At 44.2% G+C, this 18467-nt stretch overlaps 1 protein-coding gene across 3 annotated transcripts; it reads right to left on the bottom strand.

Moving 5' to 3' along the window:
* Positions 1-1863: 1863 nt before the first annotated feature.
* mmp21 (matrix metallopeptidase 21) lies at positions 1864-16776 on the bottom strand. 3 transcript variants are annotated; one of them, XM_017723905.2, is made up of 7 exons: positions 15708-16776; positions 13534-14263; positions 12334-12473; positions 10930-11071; positions 6989-7246; positions 4202-4374; positions 1864-2681 (listed from the first exon to the last, which is right to left on the bottom strand). In XM_017723905.2, the coding sequence occupies exons 1-7, from the start codon at positions 15849-15851 to the stop codon at positions 2373-2375; spliced, it is 1896 nt and encodes a 631-aa protein (XP_017579394.1). In that variant the 5' UTR covers positions 15852-16776; the 3' UTR covers positions 1864-2372. The 3 variants fall into 3 exon arrangements, with proteins under 3 accessions (XP_017579394.1, XP_017579395.1, XP_017579396.1); XM_017723906.2 differs by having other exon boundaries at positions 1864-2525; XM_017723907.2 differs by lacking the exon at positions 6989-7246.
* Positions 16777-18467: the final 1691 nt, after the last annotated feature.

The following is an 18467-nucleotide window of genomic DNA, read 5'->3' as shown; positions in this document are numbered from 1 at the left end:
CTGCGCTGATCTTCAGGGTTAAAGGGTGAATCAGCAGTTCTACATTAACTCCAGCGTTTAAGACCATTTACTGTTGAATGTGACTGTGTTAGCACTGCAGTCACTAAGTTTAATTATGCTGTGGTAGCCTAGGTAGAAGCAGAGTAGCAGGGCTACTGATGCACTGAGGAGGTCTGGCAAAGTGGACAGTGTTTGGATCAGATGCTGACTCTGCTATGGGTTACTACAAGGACTCATACTTTGGTGTACTTGAATGGGCCATTCACGTGGACTTGGTAAAACAAGTCAGTGCATTTGATGCTGTGCCCAGTGGGTGCTGTCTTGCACTTCTCTAAGGTAGGATATCGTTTATACTTTGATAAATATAGGTTATTTGTAAAAACTAGCTTTTAAACTTACTAATATATATATATATGACATAAGTCTCAGATGGGGGCTGGAAAAACAAAAGAGGGAAATTGCCCTAAAACTACTTAAAAAACAAAAAGAAGGCTTAAACAACAAAACGGCTCCGAACCAAACAAAAGGTGTTTATTTCACAAAGAGCAAACAGGTTAAACACAAAGCTGATCTTCCTCTCAGAATCACAGAGGAATTGATTGTCTTTCATTTCATATTTCTATCCCTATTTTGATCTTTTCTATCTTGAGTGCACTGCGTTCAGCATCCCCTTTGTTTGTCCTTTCCCCGCCGTTTTCATTTCCCATTCCTTCAGGTGTTTTTCCCGTTGTCGCCTGTGCTTCCCGGTGGCATAGCAGGCGCTCCTTGGACTGCCATTCAGTGCAGCGAATGCCGGGCTCTGATCCCCCCCAATTCCAGTTTGAACTCCAACTTTTTGTCTTTCTCCTTAGTTGTGAAGGTGGAATATCTCAAATGTAATTTCCTTAAAAAGATGGTAAATGAGTCGCTCGAACTTAATGGCTGTTTATTCAGGAAAGGGTGGTCTTGTGACACTTGCACTATATTCTACATACTGACATTACATATCATAATGCAATAAACACAATAAATAACAAACACAAACACACACACGCAGATCATGGGTAACACAGCTGGGATGATTTACATCTTGCAAACTGTTTGCTAATGTGATAAACAGCAATCAAATCCGGAATAAAGATAATAATTAATGGCCTAATAATGATATTAGCCCCCTGAGACCAGCCACACATTTACCAACCAACACATATATCATTCTGAATAATCAGCAATAAATTAAAGCTCTGGCTAAATTAGTTTATATAATTATATTGAGCAGAAGTTAATCTAACAGTTGTCATTTCATTTTCGAGAGATTCTCACCTAAATAATGAACAATTGAATTAACACTGCAGTTAAAATCAAGCAAACAGTAAATAAATACACCTGCTTTCGTCCAACTTCTTACACGTAACGACTTACATTACAGATGTTTACATAAATAGGGTTTTTATTTCATTTTAAATAAAGCAAAACACTCAATGTGTAAAATCAAACTATGCTTAAAGGGCAAGTTTTCACAATTTCTACATAATTAAAAGTCATTTAGAGCGGTTTGGTGTGAAACTCTCCGTTCTAGAGTCAGAACCGCTCACAGTGGTGGTGATGGGAACCAGACGTCCCCCTCTAAAAGCTCCTCACAGTGGTGGTGATAGGAACCAGACGTCCCTCTAAAAGCTCCTACAGAAAGTTCCTACATGAGCTGGTTCTGAATTCACTGCCTGATGACTGAGACGCTGTTTTATGAGAGTTTAGAGAACTTCAACTCCATTCATGGTGGAGGGAGACATGCAGGGCGCTGTGCGGCAAAATAGTCCCCAAAGAAAACTCATTATTCCAGATTTTCCACTGTTTTCCATCATCAACATTCCATATAAGCTCAGAAGACTCGTGTAGGTTCTCTGGTGGCTCTGGATGGTAAATAAAGTGTCTATATCTGTGTTGTAGTCATGGCGACGCCTGGTTCCCATCACCACCACTGTAAAGAAATCTGTGTCTGAATTTTGCAGCATCCCATATTTAAGAGTTTTCCCTGTATAGCATGTTTTAACTTATTTTCACGTAAAAAAAAAATTATCTGACCTAGCAGCCAAACATTTTGATTGTATGAGTAGAAATGTACTTGTGTTAAATGGTGAAAAACCACTGGAATTCCAGTTTGGTCCAAAGAAAATGTCCTTTAGTGTCTTTAGGGGCGGCACAGCCAAACATCATTCCACAGAAAAGTCTCAGCATCACTGTCTATGATCCAAACATCCGTGCTCATGTTTACTCCACTGTGCAGTTAGCGGATGCTCTTATCCAGGGAGACTTGCATTACCAGGTGAATCTTCTAAGTGCATGGCGATTGTTATCCACTGCGCTGTCCAACCATTAACAGCATAAACCGTCCATCACCTGCGTGCGGTCTTCAGAGAGCTGACGTGGACGTCACAGATGTCGAACCACTCCTGGTCCACCTCTCTCCTGGGCAGAAGGCTGTTGTAGGGCAGCCAAGCCTTCAGCCTGCGCTCTCTGCTCCCCACCACCCGCCAGTAGGAGGAGCCCTTGAGCAGGAAGAGTGCATTGTGAGTATATGAGAAGTAAGCTGCGTCCAGATTTGCCACAGGATGGTCACCTGCGGCGACAGCAGGAAACAGCTCGGTCATCTTCTTGGGAGAGCCAGCGGCTAGTCGGTTAGATCTGACGTCAAATCTATAAACCTAAAAATAAACATTAAATATGAGCTCAAGCAATAATTTAATGAAGAATAACCAGGTGTGTCCTGAGGACGTAACGACAACGAGTGCCTTTTCAATGCACTAATGCTTAACACTCCGATAACTGCAAATCAGATTTTGTCAATAATCTGATCAATGCATTTAGATCCACTTGGGTAATCAGATAATGGGGAAACTCCAGGTCTACCTGAGTCAGACAGCAACCGGAGTTCAGCTTTCCAACCGGAGTTCAGCTTTCCAACCGGCCGATAAACTCCAAGAAGAAGACGTGATGTAAACATAACGCAAAACTCAAACTTCACACCGTGGCTCGTTTTATTTACATCGCACCGCTTAACCGAAAATATAAACAGACATCATCTAGAAGACGAAGAACATTTAAATCCTTCATTTCGTAGAGCATGTGTTTGGTTTCAGTGTCCAAAAGTGTTTCGTTGCGTCATGCGGTGACGCTGCTCGCTTATTTAAGTCTGTTTTCCCCTTTGCTCAGACCTACAGAGTGCACCTATACAGTAAGTGGAGCTGATAAAATGGACAATGAGCGTAGAAACAAGGAGGCGGTCATGATGTTATGCCTGATCAGTCCATAGATAAAGATGAGCACTGTCCACCACACTAATGAATGTGTTCCAAATAAAGAATTTGTAGTCACTGTCATAGAAACATGTTAGTTGTATGTACATTATATCATGTGTGCAGTCAAAAGGTAAAATAGCTCTTAATTTCCAAACTATGTTGATTTACTCATTATTTATTACTAATATTATTTCTCCACTAAACTCATTTAAAGTTTTATTAAATTTGTTAATTTAATTAGTTAATTAGATTTCCAAGAAATTAATTCAAACTCGTGGTAGTTGGATTTGAAAGTCCTGAAAATTCTGCCCATTCATTTGCAATGGGAAAAAATATCGTCTTTGAACGATAATTTTAGACGTATGTCGGACTGCTTAGAAAAACACGAGCAACCTAACTGGGTAAAGGACCTGAGAGTGCAAAGTTTTGTGGCTCTAGCTCAAAAACTGTGAGGCAAGAAACATTTTACTTTTGCTATTTTACTATTTGAGCGTAGAATAATAATAATAATAAGATTATGAAGAACAGTAAGTCGGCTTTTTCAAGCTAACTTAATAACATTATTACGGGAGAATAGCAGAACAAATGGTAGAAATATCTACTTTCTGCCTCAGCCTTAAAGAATGACTCACTAGTGATAATCCTGTAGGTCAGTGGTTTCCAATACCATGAAAAACTAAACTTACATTACATTTACGGCATTTGGCTGACGCTCTGATCCAGAGCAACTTACAATCTGATCATTTTATACAGGGAGGCCAAGGCGGTGTTAGGAGTCTTGCCCAGGGACTCTTATTGGTATAGTGTAGGGTGTTTGCCCAGGTGGGGATTGAACCCCAGACTACAGTGTAGAAGGCAGAGGTGTTACCCACTACACTATCCAACCCCTCCAACCACTAAACTCTCTGTGCTGTCACAGTTCTCACCATCGAGCCTCTGAAGAAGTAGATGTGAGCGTCTCTCCTGTCGTAGTAGGCCGTGTCGACGGGGCTGGGGACTCCAGGGAAGCCCTCTGAGATGAGACGTGGATATCGCTGCCCATCACCGTCCCGAGAGAAGACCTGATCGCTCTCGCTGTCGTACCTCCAATACTGCGTACCTGCAACAGGTGTTCAAAGTGTAAATGTCACACACAACTGCACCTGTAGAACCTCCTCCATGCCCAATTAGACTTCACACATCTACAGCACATAAACTGTGAATTCACCATCGTTTTCTCTGTGCAATGTAATCAATACTCCGTGTAGAAAATGTTTTAAATACCTCTAAAGTGTAAAGATTTTCTTGTTTTTCTATTTATAATGTTTCTATTGTTAATTCATCACCATCCCATGGGTGATATAATCAGTACTCCATGTGTAATTCGGGCTAAAATATCTTTGGTGTTTACATTGTTAATTTTATCTGAATGACGGTTCATATGTTTTATCTTTAGTATTGAGTATATTGTCTATACAGTAACAAGTACCAAATTGTAACTTTAAGTAACTAACAAGTTTAATTACTTAATTCTCTTCTTGTTACATCTTTTCTTGAGAGCCTTGCTTCCTTTCCTGCTGTAGCACTGTGAATTTCCCTGTTGTGGAACTAATAAAGGATTATCTTATCTTAACAAATCAGTATTTAAGCAGTAGATCCTGAGAGGGAGTGTGTTCTCGCGGAATACCATCCCGGCTGTGATCTGGTGTCTGTATGTAGATCATCCCAGCCGTGATGTTATTGGTGATAACTCCCTCCTCGAGTGTCTCTACTGCTTTAATACAGCAGTTAAATAAATACAGTAAGAAATGAATAAACTGGCCGTGAACGCGGCTTTAATATGTTTTAATGTTCAGCTCCTTCCTCCTAATTAGAGCTCCTTAACGAGCAGCTCGTTGCTACGTCAGAGTAACGAGCTCCGCCCACTCGCTGCTCAGCCGGCAGTTCGTTCTCCAGCTCCTTACACTAAATTCCCAAACCGTCGTCACCACTGAGCAGCTTTTCAGTCGGCAGCTGTGACAGAAGAACAGCTGAACAACCTGGAATCAGCCAGAAATGAACCCAACACCATTCGCCAAACTAAACGGGCTGTAAGAAGCTTCACAGACCGGCTGGAACAAAACAACATTAATACTGATCTGGAGAAACTGACCAAACTGAGCTGAACCTGATATTGGGTCAGTTTTACGGCTCAGTCTGATTTGGTCCGACTCTGAAGATCAGACCCGTCTGGCGAATGGTGTTGGGTTCATTTCTGGCTGATTCCAGGTTGTTCAGCTGTTCTTCTGTCACAGCTGCCGACTGAAAAGCTGCTCAGTGGAGACGACAGTTTGGGAATTTAGCGTCGTCTCGTCTTCAGAGTCGGACCAAATCGGCTGTCGGTCAGATGTGGTCTTAACAGTATCCGTTTTCTGTTTGGGGCAAAGTAAGAAGTAAAAACATTTAAATGGCTTGAGCGTCTCCTACAGCGGTCAGAGTCGTTGCTTAGCAACAGCTTCTCAGCGGAGTGATAGTGTTTGTGTTAGAATGCTTCTCAACCAGCTCGCGTGGCTGGAACTGGTGTCTTTGTCGTCTTCTTCTTCTTCTTCTTTCGGCTGCTCCCTTTAGGAGTCGCCACAGCAGATCATCTGCCTTCATCTTGCCCTATCCACTGCCTCCTCTACTTTCACACCAACCATCTCCATGTCCACCTTCACTACATCCATAAACCTTCTCTGAGGTCTACCTCTTCTCCTTCTACCTGGCAGCTCCATCTCCAACATTCTTTGACCAATATATCCACTATTCCTCCTCAACACCTGTCCAAACCATCTCAACCTGGCCTCTCTGGCTTTATCTCCAAACTGCTCCACCTTCACTGTCCCTCTGATCTGCTCATTTCTAATCTTGTCCATCCTTGTCACTCCCAACGAAAATCCCAGCATCTTCATCTCCGCCACCTCCAGCTCAGCCTCCTGTCTTTTAGACAGAGCCACAGTCTCCAAACCAAACATCATAGCAGGACGCACTGCTGTCTTGTAAACCTTCCCTTTCACTCTTGCTGCTATCCTTCTGTCACACATCAGCCCTGACACCCGTCTCCACCCACTCCATCCTGCCTGCACCCTCTTCTTCACCTCTTTTCTACACTGTCCATTGCTCTGGATGGTTGACCCAAGATATTTGAAGTCATCCACCTTTACGACCTCTACTCCCTGCATCTTCACCTTTCCACCTGCCTCCCTCTCATTCACACACATGTATTCCGTCTTGTCTCTACTGACCTTCATTCCTCTCCTCTCCAGTGCAAACCTCCACCTCTCCAGATTCTCTTCCACCTGCTCTCTACTCTCACCACAGATGGAACTGGAGTCTAAATTCTAGTAAACACCAGCAATAGAAACACTAATCTATCCATCCATCCATATACACTAGAGTGACCCCAGTCCAATTACATGTTTGGCTCATTTTCTAAGTGCACAATTTCTATTTATTTTGCGAACATATTCATTGATTTTTTAATATAAAACGTTCTGTAACTCTTGTACAGGTCATATACCTTTTCTTATGTTAAATTCAGCAAACAGGCAGCAATTATGCCCAGACTTCTGCTGAAGTTCGCTCTCCGTAGAGGATGCATGTTAACTCATTTTCACTTAGAACAACAACAACAACAACACTGAATTTCACTTGGGAGCAAACTTTTGAATACATCTATATCTTTGTCCAGTGTAGGTTCCACTTAGAGAGTTTACCTTTAAAGAAATACGCTGCATCTGTCTTGCGCGTCCACACGTGAACGTATGCGTCCACGCCAGCCGCAGGAATTCCGTGCCATCCAACCGGCACTGACACCGGATCTCCATAACGGGTTCTGTTATTCCGGTTCTCGTACAGCCAGTACCAGCCGTCCCGCATGAAGTAGGTGTTAAAACGCACCACAACTTCGCCGTACTGGGTCTTCTCCTTTCTGACCCAGTCAAACACAGTGCTGAACCGGCCCTTACAGCCTCCTGGGAGAGAGAGAGAGAGAGAGAGGAGAAGATCAAGCTGCTTCAGATCCATAAACATCCACAGGTGTTTCTGTCCATCCTTCCACCGTGAGAAGACCACTCAGCGCTGTGGGTCTGAAAGGACGTGTAGCTGATCAAGAAGAACCTCACTGAGAAAAGGAGACGGACACATCAAACAAAGAAGCTGGACGATGGACTGACCGCCCCAGAGTCCAGACCTCAGCACCACTGAATGGGTTTGATTGATTTAGAAAATCATCAACCAGCTTCTCAGACTGAACTTTGGAGGCGTGTCTGCAGGTTCTTTGAGGAGCTGAAAGTGAGGCTTCTGAGAAGAACGGAGGCTGGAATGAAGGGAGAGAGTCATTCACTCACACAATACAACAGCTAGTTGCAGCTACGCGAGCTGATTGGTTGAGAGGCGTCTAACTGCTGTTATTTCACCATAACGTCACAGGTTTTCTCACAAACACTATCACTCTGCTGAGACCCTGTTGCTAAGCAACGACTCTGACCCCTGTAGGAGACGCTCGAGCCATTTAAACGTTTTCACTTCTTACTTCACCACAAACAGAAAACGAACGCTGTTAAGACCACATCTGACCAACAGCCGATTTGGTCCGACTCTGAAGACGAGACGACGCTAAATTCCCAAACTGTCGTCTCCACTGAGCAGCTTTTCAGTCGGCAGCTGTGACAGAAGAACAGCTGAACAACCTGGAATCAGCCAGAAATGAACCCAACACCATTCGCCAAACTAAACGGGCTGTAAGAAGCTTCACAGACCGGCTGGAACAAAACAACATTAATACTGATCTGGAGAAACTGACCAAACTGAGCTGAACCTGATATTGGGTCAGTTTTACGGCTCAGTCTGATTTGGTCCGACTCTGAAGATCAGACACGTCTGGCGAATGGTGTTGGGTTCATTTCTGGCTGATTCCAGGTTGTTCAGCTGTTCTTCTGTCACAGCTGCCGACTGAAAAGCTGCTCAGTGGTGACGACAGTTTGGGAATTTAGTGTAAGGAGCTGGAGAACAAACTGCCGGCTGAGCAGCGAGTGGGCGGAGCTCGTTACTCTGACGTAGCAACAAGCTGCTCGTTAAGGAGCTCTAATTAGGAGGAAGGAGCTGAACATTAAAACATATTAAACGCCGCGTTCACGGCCAGTTCATTCATTTCTTACTGTATTTATTTAACTGCTGTATTAAAGCAGTAGAGACACTCCAGGAGGGAGTTATCACCAGTAACATCACGGCTGGGATGATCTACGGACACCAGATCACAGCCGGGATGGTATTACACCATAACACACCCCCTCTCGGGTTCTACTGCTTGACTCACACATCGGATATATTTCGCATTTTTTCCTAAAACGGAAAAATGAATAACTTAATGGCTGTTTTAAATAAAATATCAAGGAATGAACAAACCCAATAAAAATGTTTAAATACATGCAATTATTTACCACTCATGTCTGAATATATTGGTAGGTGATGGTTGATTTACAGTGTATATATGACAGTAACACTGTAACTGCGGCACGATAACAGTGTAGTTCCTTTTTGTGTCTTTGTGTCTTTGTGTGTGTGTGTGTGTGTGTGTGTGTGTGTGTTGGGGGGGTGATATGATAATATTGCCTAAAAGTGGTCAGAAGCGGCCAACGGCTACATGCAGTCTTATGTAGCAGATTAGTGTGAGAGTGTCAGGAACTGTTTTCCATTTTTGAGGGGCTTATCACGGACCCCATTACTTGATTTGATTACAGCGAAAATTACAACAGGGCGGCGAATTCTCCAAGCCAGAAAACAGCTTTTTACAGCTCGCTTTTGGCTTCAACACCCAAATAACTGGCGACGTTGAGACCAGCTACTGGTAATGAACCTCCCAAATACATCAAATTAAAGCACTGATGGATGTGACGGCAGCTGCTTTGTCGGGACACGCTCGGGCAGTAATTGATGTTTTATGCTTGCTTTTTCGCAGCAAAGCGATTATTATCTTTAATGAATTGTCATCTGGACAGTTTTCTAATAGCGGTCTGGGAGGCACTTTAGATTCAGCCCTTTTTTCCAGGCTTTAAATCTCGTCCTATAACAAAAACATTAATTAGGATGCTTCTGATGTCGAGGAGCTGATAAAACTCTTATCAGAGGTGTTTCGTTTTTTTAATGAAAACATAATGGAAGTTATAACCGTTGCCTGCGGGAAAAACTAATATTAGTTTTGTGTGTTATTATCTTATTTTAGAGGTTTCGGCACCGACATTATATCCTGAACAACACCACAGGGTTTGATTTTGGAAAACTTATTAACACATTATTTTAGCGTGCGCTTGATCCGCCTGGCTCCGGATGTTTTATCAGTCATGATAGAAGTTCACCGCGGTGAGCACAGAGCTTGACCGGCATTCGCCACGTAGAAAATCCCAGAAGAGACACGAAATACAAACATGCTTTGAGACGTTTGACAGAAGAGCAGATCTGGATCTACTGCTGACGGACAGCAAATGTATAGATAGATCAATAGATAGACATACAGATACATTATTGATCCTGAAGGAGATTTAGTAACACTGACGTGGTGGTGGCGGCGTGTTAGTGTGTGTTGTGCTCAGTCCAGCAGCGACATTGAGGTGTTAAAAACTCCAGCAGCACTGCTGTGTCTGATCCACTCAGACCAGCACAACACACACTAACACACCACCACCACTTCAGTGTTACTTTCCAGGCTAGTGAGCCTATACCATGGTCAGTGAATTCTCCCCTGCTAGCTGTGGGAACCCTGGATTAAGATTAATTAAGATGAAGTGACTCTTTTCAGTCCCACAACGGGGAAATTTCACCTCTGCAATCTAATCCATCCGTGCAGTGAAACACCACATACACACTAGGGGGCAGTGAGCACACTTGCCCGGAGCGGTGGGCAGCCCAATCCACAGCGCCCGGGGAGCAGTTAGGGGTTGGGTGTCTTGCTCAAGGGCATCTCAGTCATAGACTGTCGGCTCTGGGGATCGAACCAGCAAGGCTGGTTCCCTGACCTCCAGCCCACAACTGCCCCCCAAGGTGTCAATTGTTTCTGCCCGGTTTCCAATCGGGGACCTTTCACGTATGAGGCGAACGTGACAACCACTACAGTACGGAAACCAGAGTGTGTGTGTGCGTGCGCGTGTGTGTGTGTTCTATGTAATGTATTGTTGATTACATACTGACTGTAAAGCTTTCTTGATCATGGGAAAGGCACTATTTACATAAAAGTGATGATGATGATGATGATGATGATGATGATGATGATGATGAAATGTAATACCTTATGTAACTAATTATTAGTTATACAATTCATACATTCAAATAATACAACAAAACAGATGTCAAAGAGTAAAAGGTGTGCACTCTGAAACTCCAGCATGTTAGGGAGACTGTTTGGTGTTACTGCTCCACATATTAGCCCTTAAATCCCGGGTTCCTCTCTCGACTCCTATGAGTTCGGAGCACCTCAGCCAGGCAGCCCTGGTTCCCATGTACTTCCTAAATAATAAGGCTGTGAATTTAAGGGCTACATCTGCATCATCGTTCAGTTATTAACCCTAAGGTTTCATTCAACGTTGAAATGTGAATTCGGCCTCACGCAGAGTTTAACAGGCTAAAGGCATCGTCACTGAAACCGGTGCTCTAGCGTACTTACCGTAGAGGTTCTGAATGGCCTTCCTGTCGAGCCAGTCGAGCTCGAAGCCAGCGTCCTGCGGCAGATAGCTGGGCTGCATGATGGATCCCGCACGGTAAATATGAGGCAGGCCAAGGACGTGTCCGATTTCATGCACGGCCACCTGACCAAGACATAACACAGCACAATCAGAGAAAAATCTCATCTGGACGCCGGACGTGTGTTTAGAGCCCTCTTCTAAAGTTAATACAATATCAGTCCAGTTTCAGATAATTGACACAACTATTCTAACATGACAGCCCTGTTTAATTTCATAGATACAACTAATTAGAACAGAGCTGTAAAACAAAGGAAGAAACGTCACGTGTCCAGAAAGATTAACCAAAACTGCTGAAAGTTCTAATATAATAAACATACCGAATGAAGCAGGTCAGTGTGTTAAGCTGGGGGTGCTGAATTTTTAACAGCATATACACCAATCAGGCATAACGTTCTGACCACCTCCTCGTTTCTACACTCACTGTCCACTTTATCAGCTCCACTGACCGTATAGCTGCACTCTGTAGTTCTACAGTTACAGACTGTAGTCCATCTGTTTCTCTGATACTCTGTTACCCTGTTCTTCAGTGGTCAGGACCCCCATGGACCCTCACAGAGCAGGTGCTGTTTGGGTGGTGGGTCATTCTCAGCACTGCAGTAACACTGACGAGGTGGTGGTGTGTTAGTGTGTGTTGTGCCGGTCTGAGTGGATCAGACACAGCAGTGCTGCTGGAGTTTTAAACACCTCAGTGTCGCTGCCGGACTGAGAACAGTCCACCAACCAAAAATATCCAGCGGGCAGCGTCCTGTGGGCAGCGTCCTGTGGGCAGCTTCCTGTGGGCAGCTTCCTGTGGGCAGCTTCCTGTGGGCAGCTTCCTGTGGGCACTGATGAAGGACTAGATGATGATCAACACAAACTGTGCAGCAGCAGATGAGCTGTCGTCTCTGACTTTACATCTACAAGGTGGACCGACAAGGTAGTAGTGTCTAATAGAGTGGACAGTGAGTGGACACAGTGTTTAAAAACTCCAGCAGCACTGCTGTGTCTGATCCACTCAGACCAGCACAACACACACTAACACACCACCACCACCAGTGTTACTGCAGTGCTGAGAATGACCCACCAGCCAAATAGCACCTGCTCTGTGAGGGTCCATGGGGGTCCTGACCACTGAAGAACAGGGTAACAGAGTATCAGAGAAACAGATGGACTACAGTCTGTAACTGTAGAACTACAGAGTCCAGCTATACGGTCAGTGGAGATGTTCTTATTCCTCTCCCCAAGGACGGCAGTCCATCTACAGTCCTTCTGTGGTGCAGTGAGGATACAGGGCGGTTTTACTCTGTATTTGCTGATACAGGTGTCTGCTGGATTTAGAGCTTCACCTTGAGTAAGCTGATTCCGTTCCCTGTGTTAGGGGCCGTGAAATGTTCATCATCATCGAAATGGATGTCACCGAGGAACCACGCATGAGCAAACTCCCTTCCAGCCCCATCAAACCGCTGAGCGCAGCCAAGGTGTCGTCCTATAATGGGAGAGAAACAAAGCAAGCCATTATCTCTGCAGACGTGGCTCACAGCACAGTAGCTCTCATTCTCTTCCTCTGACTGCTATATGATATGATTATAACCATGTGAAGTAATCTGTTATTTCAGCGTAGCAGACTAGACAGCTGCTATAGTTGGTAGCATAATGCTTCTTCTGTCCTTACAAAACTCTATAGTCACGGTGCTCAAAGGAAATGACTGCATGTATTCATTCCAACCCGCATGGTATCATCTGAGTGCACTAATCGGCTCTGCTCCTTACCAGAGAATTCAATCCGATTCAGTTTTATTTATTATAACAGATACTGTCCCAAAGCAACTTCCAGAAATCTGGGTCCAGCCCTTAATTAGCGCCACCGAGAGTTTGTCAGGAAAAACTCCCTAAGACCAGGAGGAAGAACCACTGGGAGAAACCAAGACTCCCTAAAGACCTCCCTACACCCTTAAAATGTTTTCAGGGGTCCTCTAGTAAAGACACCAGCACAAAAGAACTCTTCGAACAAGCAAATGGTTTGTTGCAAGCCTGCAAGGTTCTTCTTTATGACGGAGAACCTGTCCAATATGCTTTAAATAAGGAATATTTTTTAAAGGGTTCTATACAGCACCAAAAACGGGCTTTGTTGTTACCAGACTCGAAAGAAGAACGTGTCCTTATTTGCGCAGCTGGCCTACAAGTACAGCCTGTGTCCACCTCCTGGGATGAGTTGGAGTTGCGTTTGGGATCCAGAACTGACCATCTAAGATCAGTGCCCGACCCCACTAATGCTCAATCAAGTCCTCACAGCAATGTTCCAACATCTAGGGTAAGCCTTCCCAGAGGAGTAGAAGCTGATGCTGCAGCAAAGGGGGACAAAGTCCCTATTAATAACCTTCATTTTAGGAGATATTTTAGAAGATACACTAGAGCAGGTGTCTACAAACTTTTGGACATATAGTGATGGGATTTAATAAGAGCTACTGGGGCCAATTATGCACACCAATAGCCTCACACTGACAGCCTTGTTAGGGCTCCTCTAAAGCCAATGAAACATATTCCACCTGTCCCGAAGCCCAGTCTGATGTCGATCTCCTCCAGTGGTGAGTGCAAATCCTCGACAAACTCCAGAGGGGAGACTTCACTCCACATCCTGAAGGCCAGTCTGAAGACGTACCTCTGGTCATCGACGGAGAGCTGGCTGCTGTAGCCCTCACCAATGAGCCTCCACCTGAGAACGCTCTTAGAGAACGCCATGTGGCCCCAATCACCGGTCTCTCTTTTCCGCCTGCTCTTACGCACCAGCTCAGCTAGGTGGCGCTTTCTCCCTGTGACTGGCTTAGGCCGAGCCAGGGTTTCGTTGGTGGTGCCATTCAGAACGATGGTGAAGTTGGTTGTCACTGCGTAGCTGTAAAGCTCAGGAGTGGTACCACTGTATGTGGAAGCCTCATTCAGGTCCTGTGCAGTGGGGCTAGCCTGCGTGGTCTCAACCAGGTCCTCTTCTTTATCTGGGACACCACACCTGGGTTTGTTCATGGCCACTTTGGTGGCATCATCGAAAAGGCCCGTGACGGGTAAACGAGACACCCTCTGGAACTCTCGGAGGGCTTTGACGAAGTCAGGCGACTGTGAGGCACCTCCGGAACTTCCTGAGCGAGACGAGGACGCCCCCTCCTGGACAAAAGGGTCAGCGTCCTCCAGGAGCACATCCGCATCAAAAAGCACGTCAGAACTCTCGGCTGGAGGCTCCTCCCACTTCACTGCCTTAATGAACCCATACTTGAAGAGAAATTGCTGTGATGTACGACATCAAAAAAATAGTTAGTAATCAAGCTCAGTCATAAACGAGACGCTGTCATTCACAAACGAGACGACTTTAATTAGACGGCAGTTCCAAGGCCACTTGTTCCTCTTGCAAGTTAACCTTCTAATCATCTCTCTAAGTTTGGTAAGATCATCGTTGTATACAATCCGAGTGTATATATATATATATATATATATATATATATTAGTAGATGGCTACGATTAAGTGGTCAGACGTAATGGCAGCAAGTCATCTACCGTCATTAGAAGCTGGTTTTAACAGGCCCTCTCCTCAATTAAAATTAATCCTGTCACCATTTTACAGTTTTCTATATAACTCAGAATTCAGAATCGGCTGTTTGAAGTCGGGACAAAAATAGATACAGTAAGCTAAAGGGACCTGTTTTCAATGTTTAAAAGAAAAGATGATGTGATTTATTATTTAATTATTACTGATCGTGCTGTAAGACTTACAGACTTTATAACGGGAAGAGTCCCACTTGTACAAAGCCAGAACTTCCTCCTCTAATCCTAAACTTCAGGCTGTTCATCGTAGACTAAAAACCGCTGTTTGACCCCCTCAGACCCCCCCTTCTCTCAGACCCCCCCCCCCTCAGACCCCCCTTCTCTCAGACCCCCCAGACCCCCCTTCTCTCAGACCCCCCCAGACCCCCCCTCAGACCCCCCTTCTCTCAGACCACCCAGACCCCCCTTCTCTCAGACCCCCCTCTCAGACCTCCTAGAGTGCAAACGTCCCAGAGTCACATGGTGATTATTTTTAATAAGGCAGGGCCACAAATTAATAATTAATAATACATTAAGGCCACAAGTAACTACACTGAACCTATGAGTTAATACACTGAGACTACAAATGAATATATTGAGGCCACAAGTTAATATATTGAGACTAGAAATGAATATATGGAGGCCACAAGTAAATATGCTGAGACTACAAATGAATACATGGAGGCCACAAGTAAATATATCGAGACTACAAATGAATATATGGAGGCCACAAGTAAATATATCGGGACTACAAATTAATATATTGAGGCCACAAGTTAATATATTGAGGCCACAAGTTAATATATCAAGACTACAAGTCCAATATGTCGAGACTACAAATGAATATATTGAGGCCACAAGTTAATATGTCGAGACTACAAATGAATATATGGAGGCCACAAGTAAATATGTCGAGACTACAAATGAATATATTGAGGCCACAAGTTAATATCTCGAGACTACAAATGAATATATGGAGGCCACAAGTAAATATGTCGAGACTACAAATGAATATATTGAGGCCACAAGTTAATATGTCGAGACTACAAATGAATATATTGAGGTCACAAGTTAATAATTAATAAATTAATAAGTAAATAAATAAATGAATAAGGTGGACGCTAACAGGCGTTGAGCAGCGTGGCTTTACCTCGGCTGTGTCAGTGTCGGTGATGAGCGCCGCCTGGCGGGAGGAGGGCGGAACTACATCCGAGTGATCGCGGCGGTGAAAGACTTTCTCCGCCACAGCGAATCCGACCAGCAGGACGGCGGCCAGGCGCGCGAGCCGCGGCATCGTCAGACAGAGAGCGCGGGCCAGAGCGCGAGGGAGCGTCTGCTGTAGTCGAATGTATAAGCGGGTCCGACAGGCGCGCGCTGGAGGACCGTTTATAAAGGAACACCACGTCACGCGCGCTGCCTTTGAAGTCCAAATTCAAACAGAGACCCGCGCTCACAGCTAGGCGCGAAAATAGCACGCGCGTAGCAGGACAGCCCGTTAATTATATATTTATCATAACTACATTACCCATAAGTCCCACGTGGGAACCAAACCGAGGCGACGTACGTTAAAGCGCAGATTCGTTTCTGTTTACTTGTAATTTTCTGTCTCTGCCTTTCAAGTCACTGCACAGACAAACTCTCCCGCTGCTGTTTCTGAATATAAGAACATTCGCCAAATTATCACAGCGTTAAGTAAAACAAATTAACCATAAGCTGCGTTATTTATTTAAAGTGAAGGACCTAGCTAGCTATAGCCGGGCCTCTGTCGCCTAGCAACCTGACAGGAAAATGAGTTCCGTTCGGCGGAGTGATATCATCAGAACCAAAAAGCGGTCCGATTTAGTTTTTCTTGCGAATGCGATAATACTTAACCTATATAATGAGTAATACTAATACTAATAAATAAGTGTGAGTATTTGATATGAGCGGTATTTATTTATTCATCGCGAGGGTCCTAGCTATTTCAAGATAAAGCGGCCGTTTCTGTTTAAAAAAGGTGCTCCGCTCGGCGGAGGGATACAGAAGCCAACGCCTGCGCTGAGTCGACTGTGTTTGATGAGGCCACGCGCCTCTCACCTGCGCGCAGACGCACCTGCAGACTTCTCACACCTCAGTGCCAAAGGCAGAGGAAGTCAGCGGGAGTTTAAAGGGAACTCCACCAGTTTTTCAAAATCCGAGACATGTATTCAGAGGGTTTGGTGTGAAACGGTTCAGACGTCTTTACAGTGGTGGTGATGGGAACCAGGCATCGCCATGACTACAACACAGATATAGACACTTTATTTACCATCCAGAACCTCCAGAGAACCTACACGAGTCTTCTGAGCTTATATGGAATGTTGATGATGGAAAACAGTGGAAAATCTAGAGTAATCAGTTTTCTTTGGGGACTATTTTGTTATACAGCACCCTACATGTATCCCTCCACCATGAAAGGAGTTTAAAAATTAATCTTAGGCAAAATGTTATCTCTAAACTACTGTAAATGTGAGGAGCTTTTAGAGGGGGACGTCTGGTTCCTATCACCACCACTGTGAGCAGCTCTGACTTGGTAAGTTTATCTAGAACATAGCGTTTCACACCAGACCGCTCAGAACCGACTCTGTTTACATCTAAACATTTTAAAATGTAGATTAAAAAAAAAAAAAAGTCCAAAAAAACCCTTAAGAAAATGTCCAGTTACATAAACATGAAAACAGGTAACAACAACAACAATAATAATAATAATAATGATAAACAAATAAAAATAACTTTGCATTTGATCACTCAGTTCATTTCTAACTATTTTAATTGTATTTTTTTGTTCTTTGTTCTAAGGCTTGGCTTCGGTGCAGACGAGAGCCGCCCTCGATGTGCTGGGAGTATAATTAAGATTGACGGATTGATTTACATGCGTATTTCAGTGCTGTAAACATACAGTGGCACATATTTCTCACCTGGAAAGACGGACGCAGGCGTGAAGGTTTTTCCGTAAGTAAGATACATTTCAAATGTTTTATTCCAAAATGCCTTTCAACCACTGAAGAAGTACATTAAACACAACAAAGCGAATTTCTCACATCGCCGGACGCATTTATTTTCAGGACGGCTTGTTTCAAATAAAAACAAGTGCAGAAACAAACATGATGGAAAAGTGGCTCTTTCCTTATTTTGGCTTCCCATACATCACTTAACAGGGAATGTGCTTTGACCAGGACAGACAGAAACTAGAGGAAAGAGAAGCATCACTTATTTTCAGCAGGGAAAAGCCACTGATAGAAGATTTTACAGAACACATTCAGTGCAGACAGTTCAAGAGGACAGCAGCCACATGTGGTAAATGCCCTTTCATACACAGTAATATTGCAGTCATGTGAAACTGGAACTGGACATAGTGCTAAATGTAACTCTCCAAATCAGTGTGTCCCAGTTCCAGTGCTGTATGTACACACGTCTGGGTTTTCCCACTCTAACACACCTGATTCGGCTCCGGAAAGACTGGACCTTTAGCTAATGATGTCAGTCAGGTGCAACAACAGCAGCACATACCTGTGCAGTGCAGGTAGATTACAGCACTGCAATACGAAAACACTGACCTACATGACTCCCCTACCTCACCCACGCCTTACATTCTACCGCTTATTCAAAATTCCCCCATAACTCCGTGTGTGAGGTGTAATCAGAGGTTCAGAGGGTTTGGTGTGAAACGGTTCAGACGTCTTTACAGTGGTGGTGATGGGAACCAGGCGTCGCCATGACGACAACACAGATATAGACACTTTATTTACCATCCAGAACCACCAGAGAACCTACACGAGTCTTCTGAGCTTATATGGAACGTTGATGATGGAAAACAGTGGAAAATCTGGAATAATGAGTTTTCTTTGGGGACTATTTTGCCGCACAGCGCCCTGCATGTCTCCCTCCACCA

This window comes from Pygocentrus nattereri, chromosome 13 (assembly GCF_015220715.1).
Source record: "Pygocentrus nattereri isolate fPygNat1 chromosome 13, fPygNat1.pri, whole genome shotgun sequence".
NCBI classification, from domain to species: domain Eukaryota; kingdom Metazoa; phylum Chordata; class Actinopteri; order Characiformes; family Serrasalmidae; genus Pygocentrus; species Pygocentrus nattereri.
Note: the sequence above shows the minus strand (reverse complement) of the source record. Positions and strands in the feature narration are given on the sequence as shown.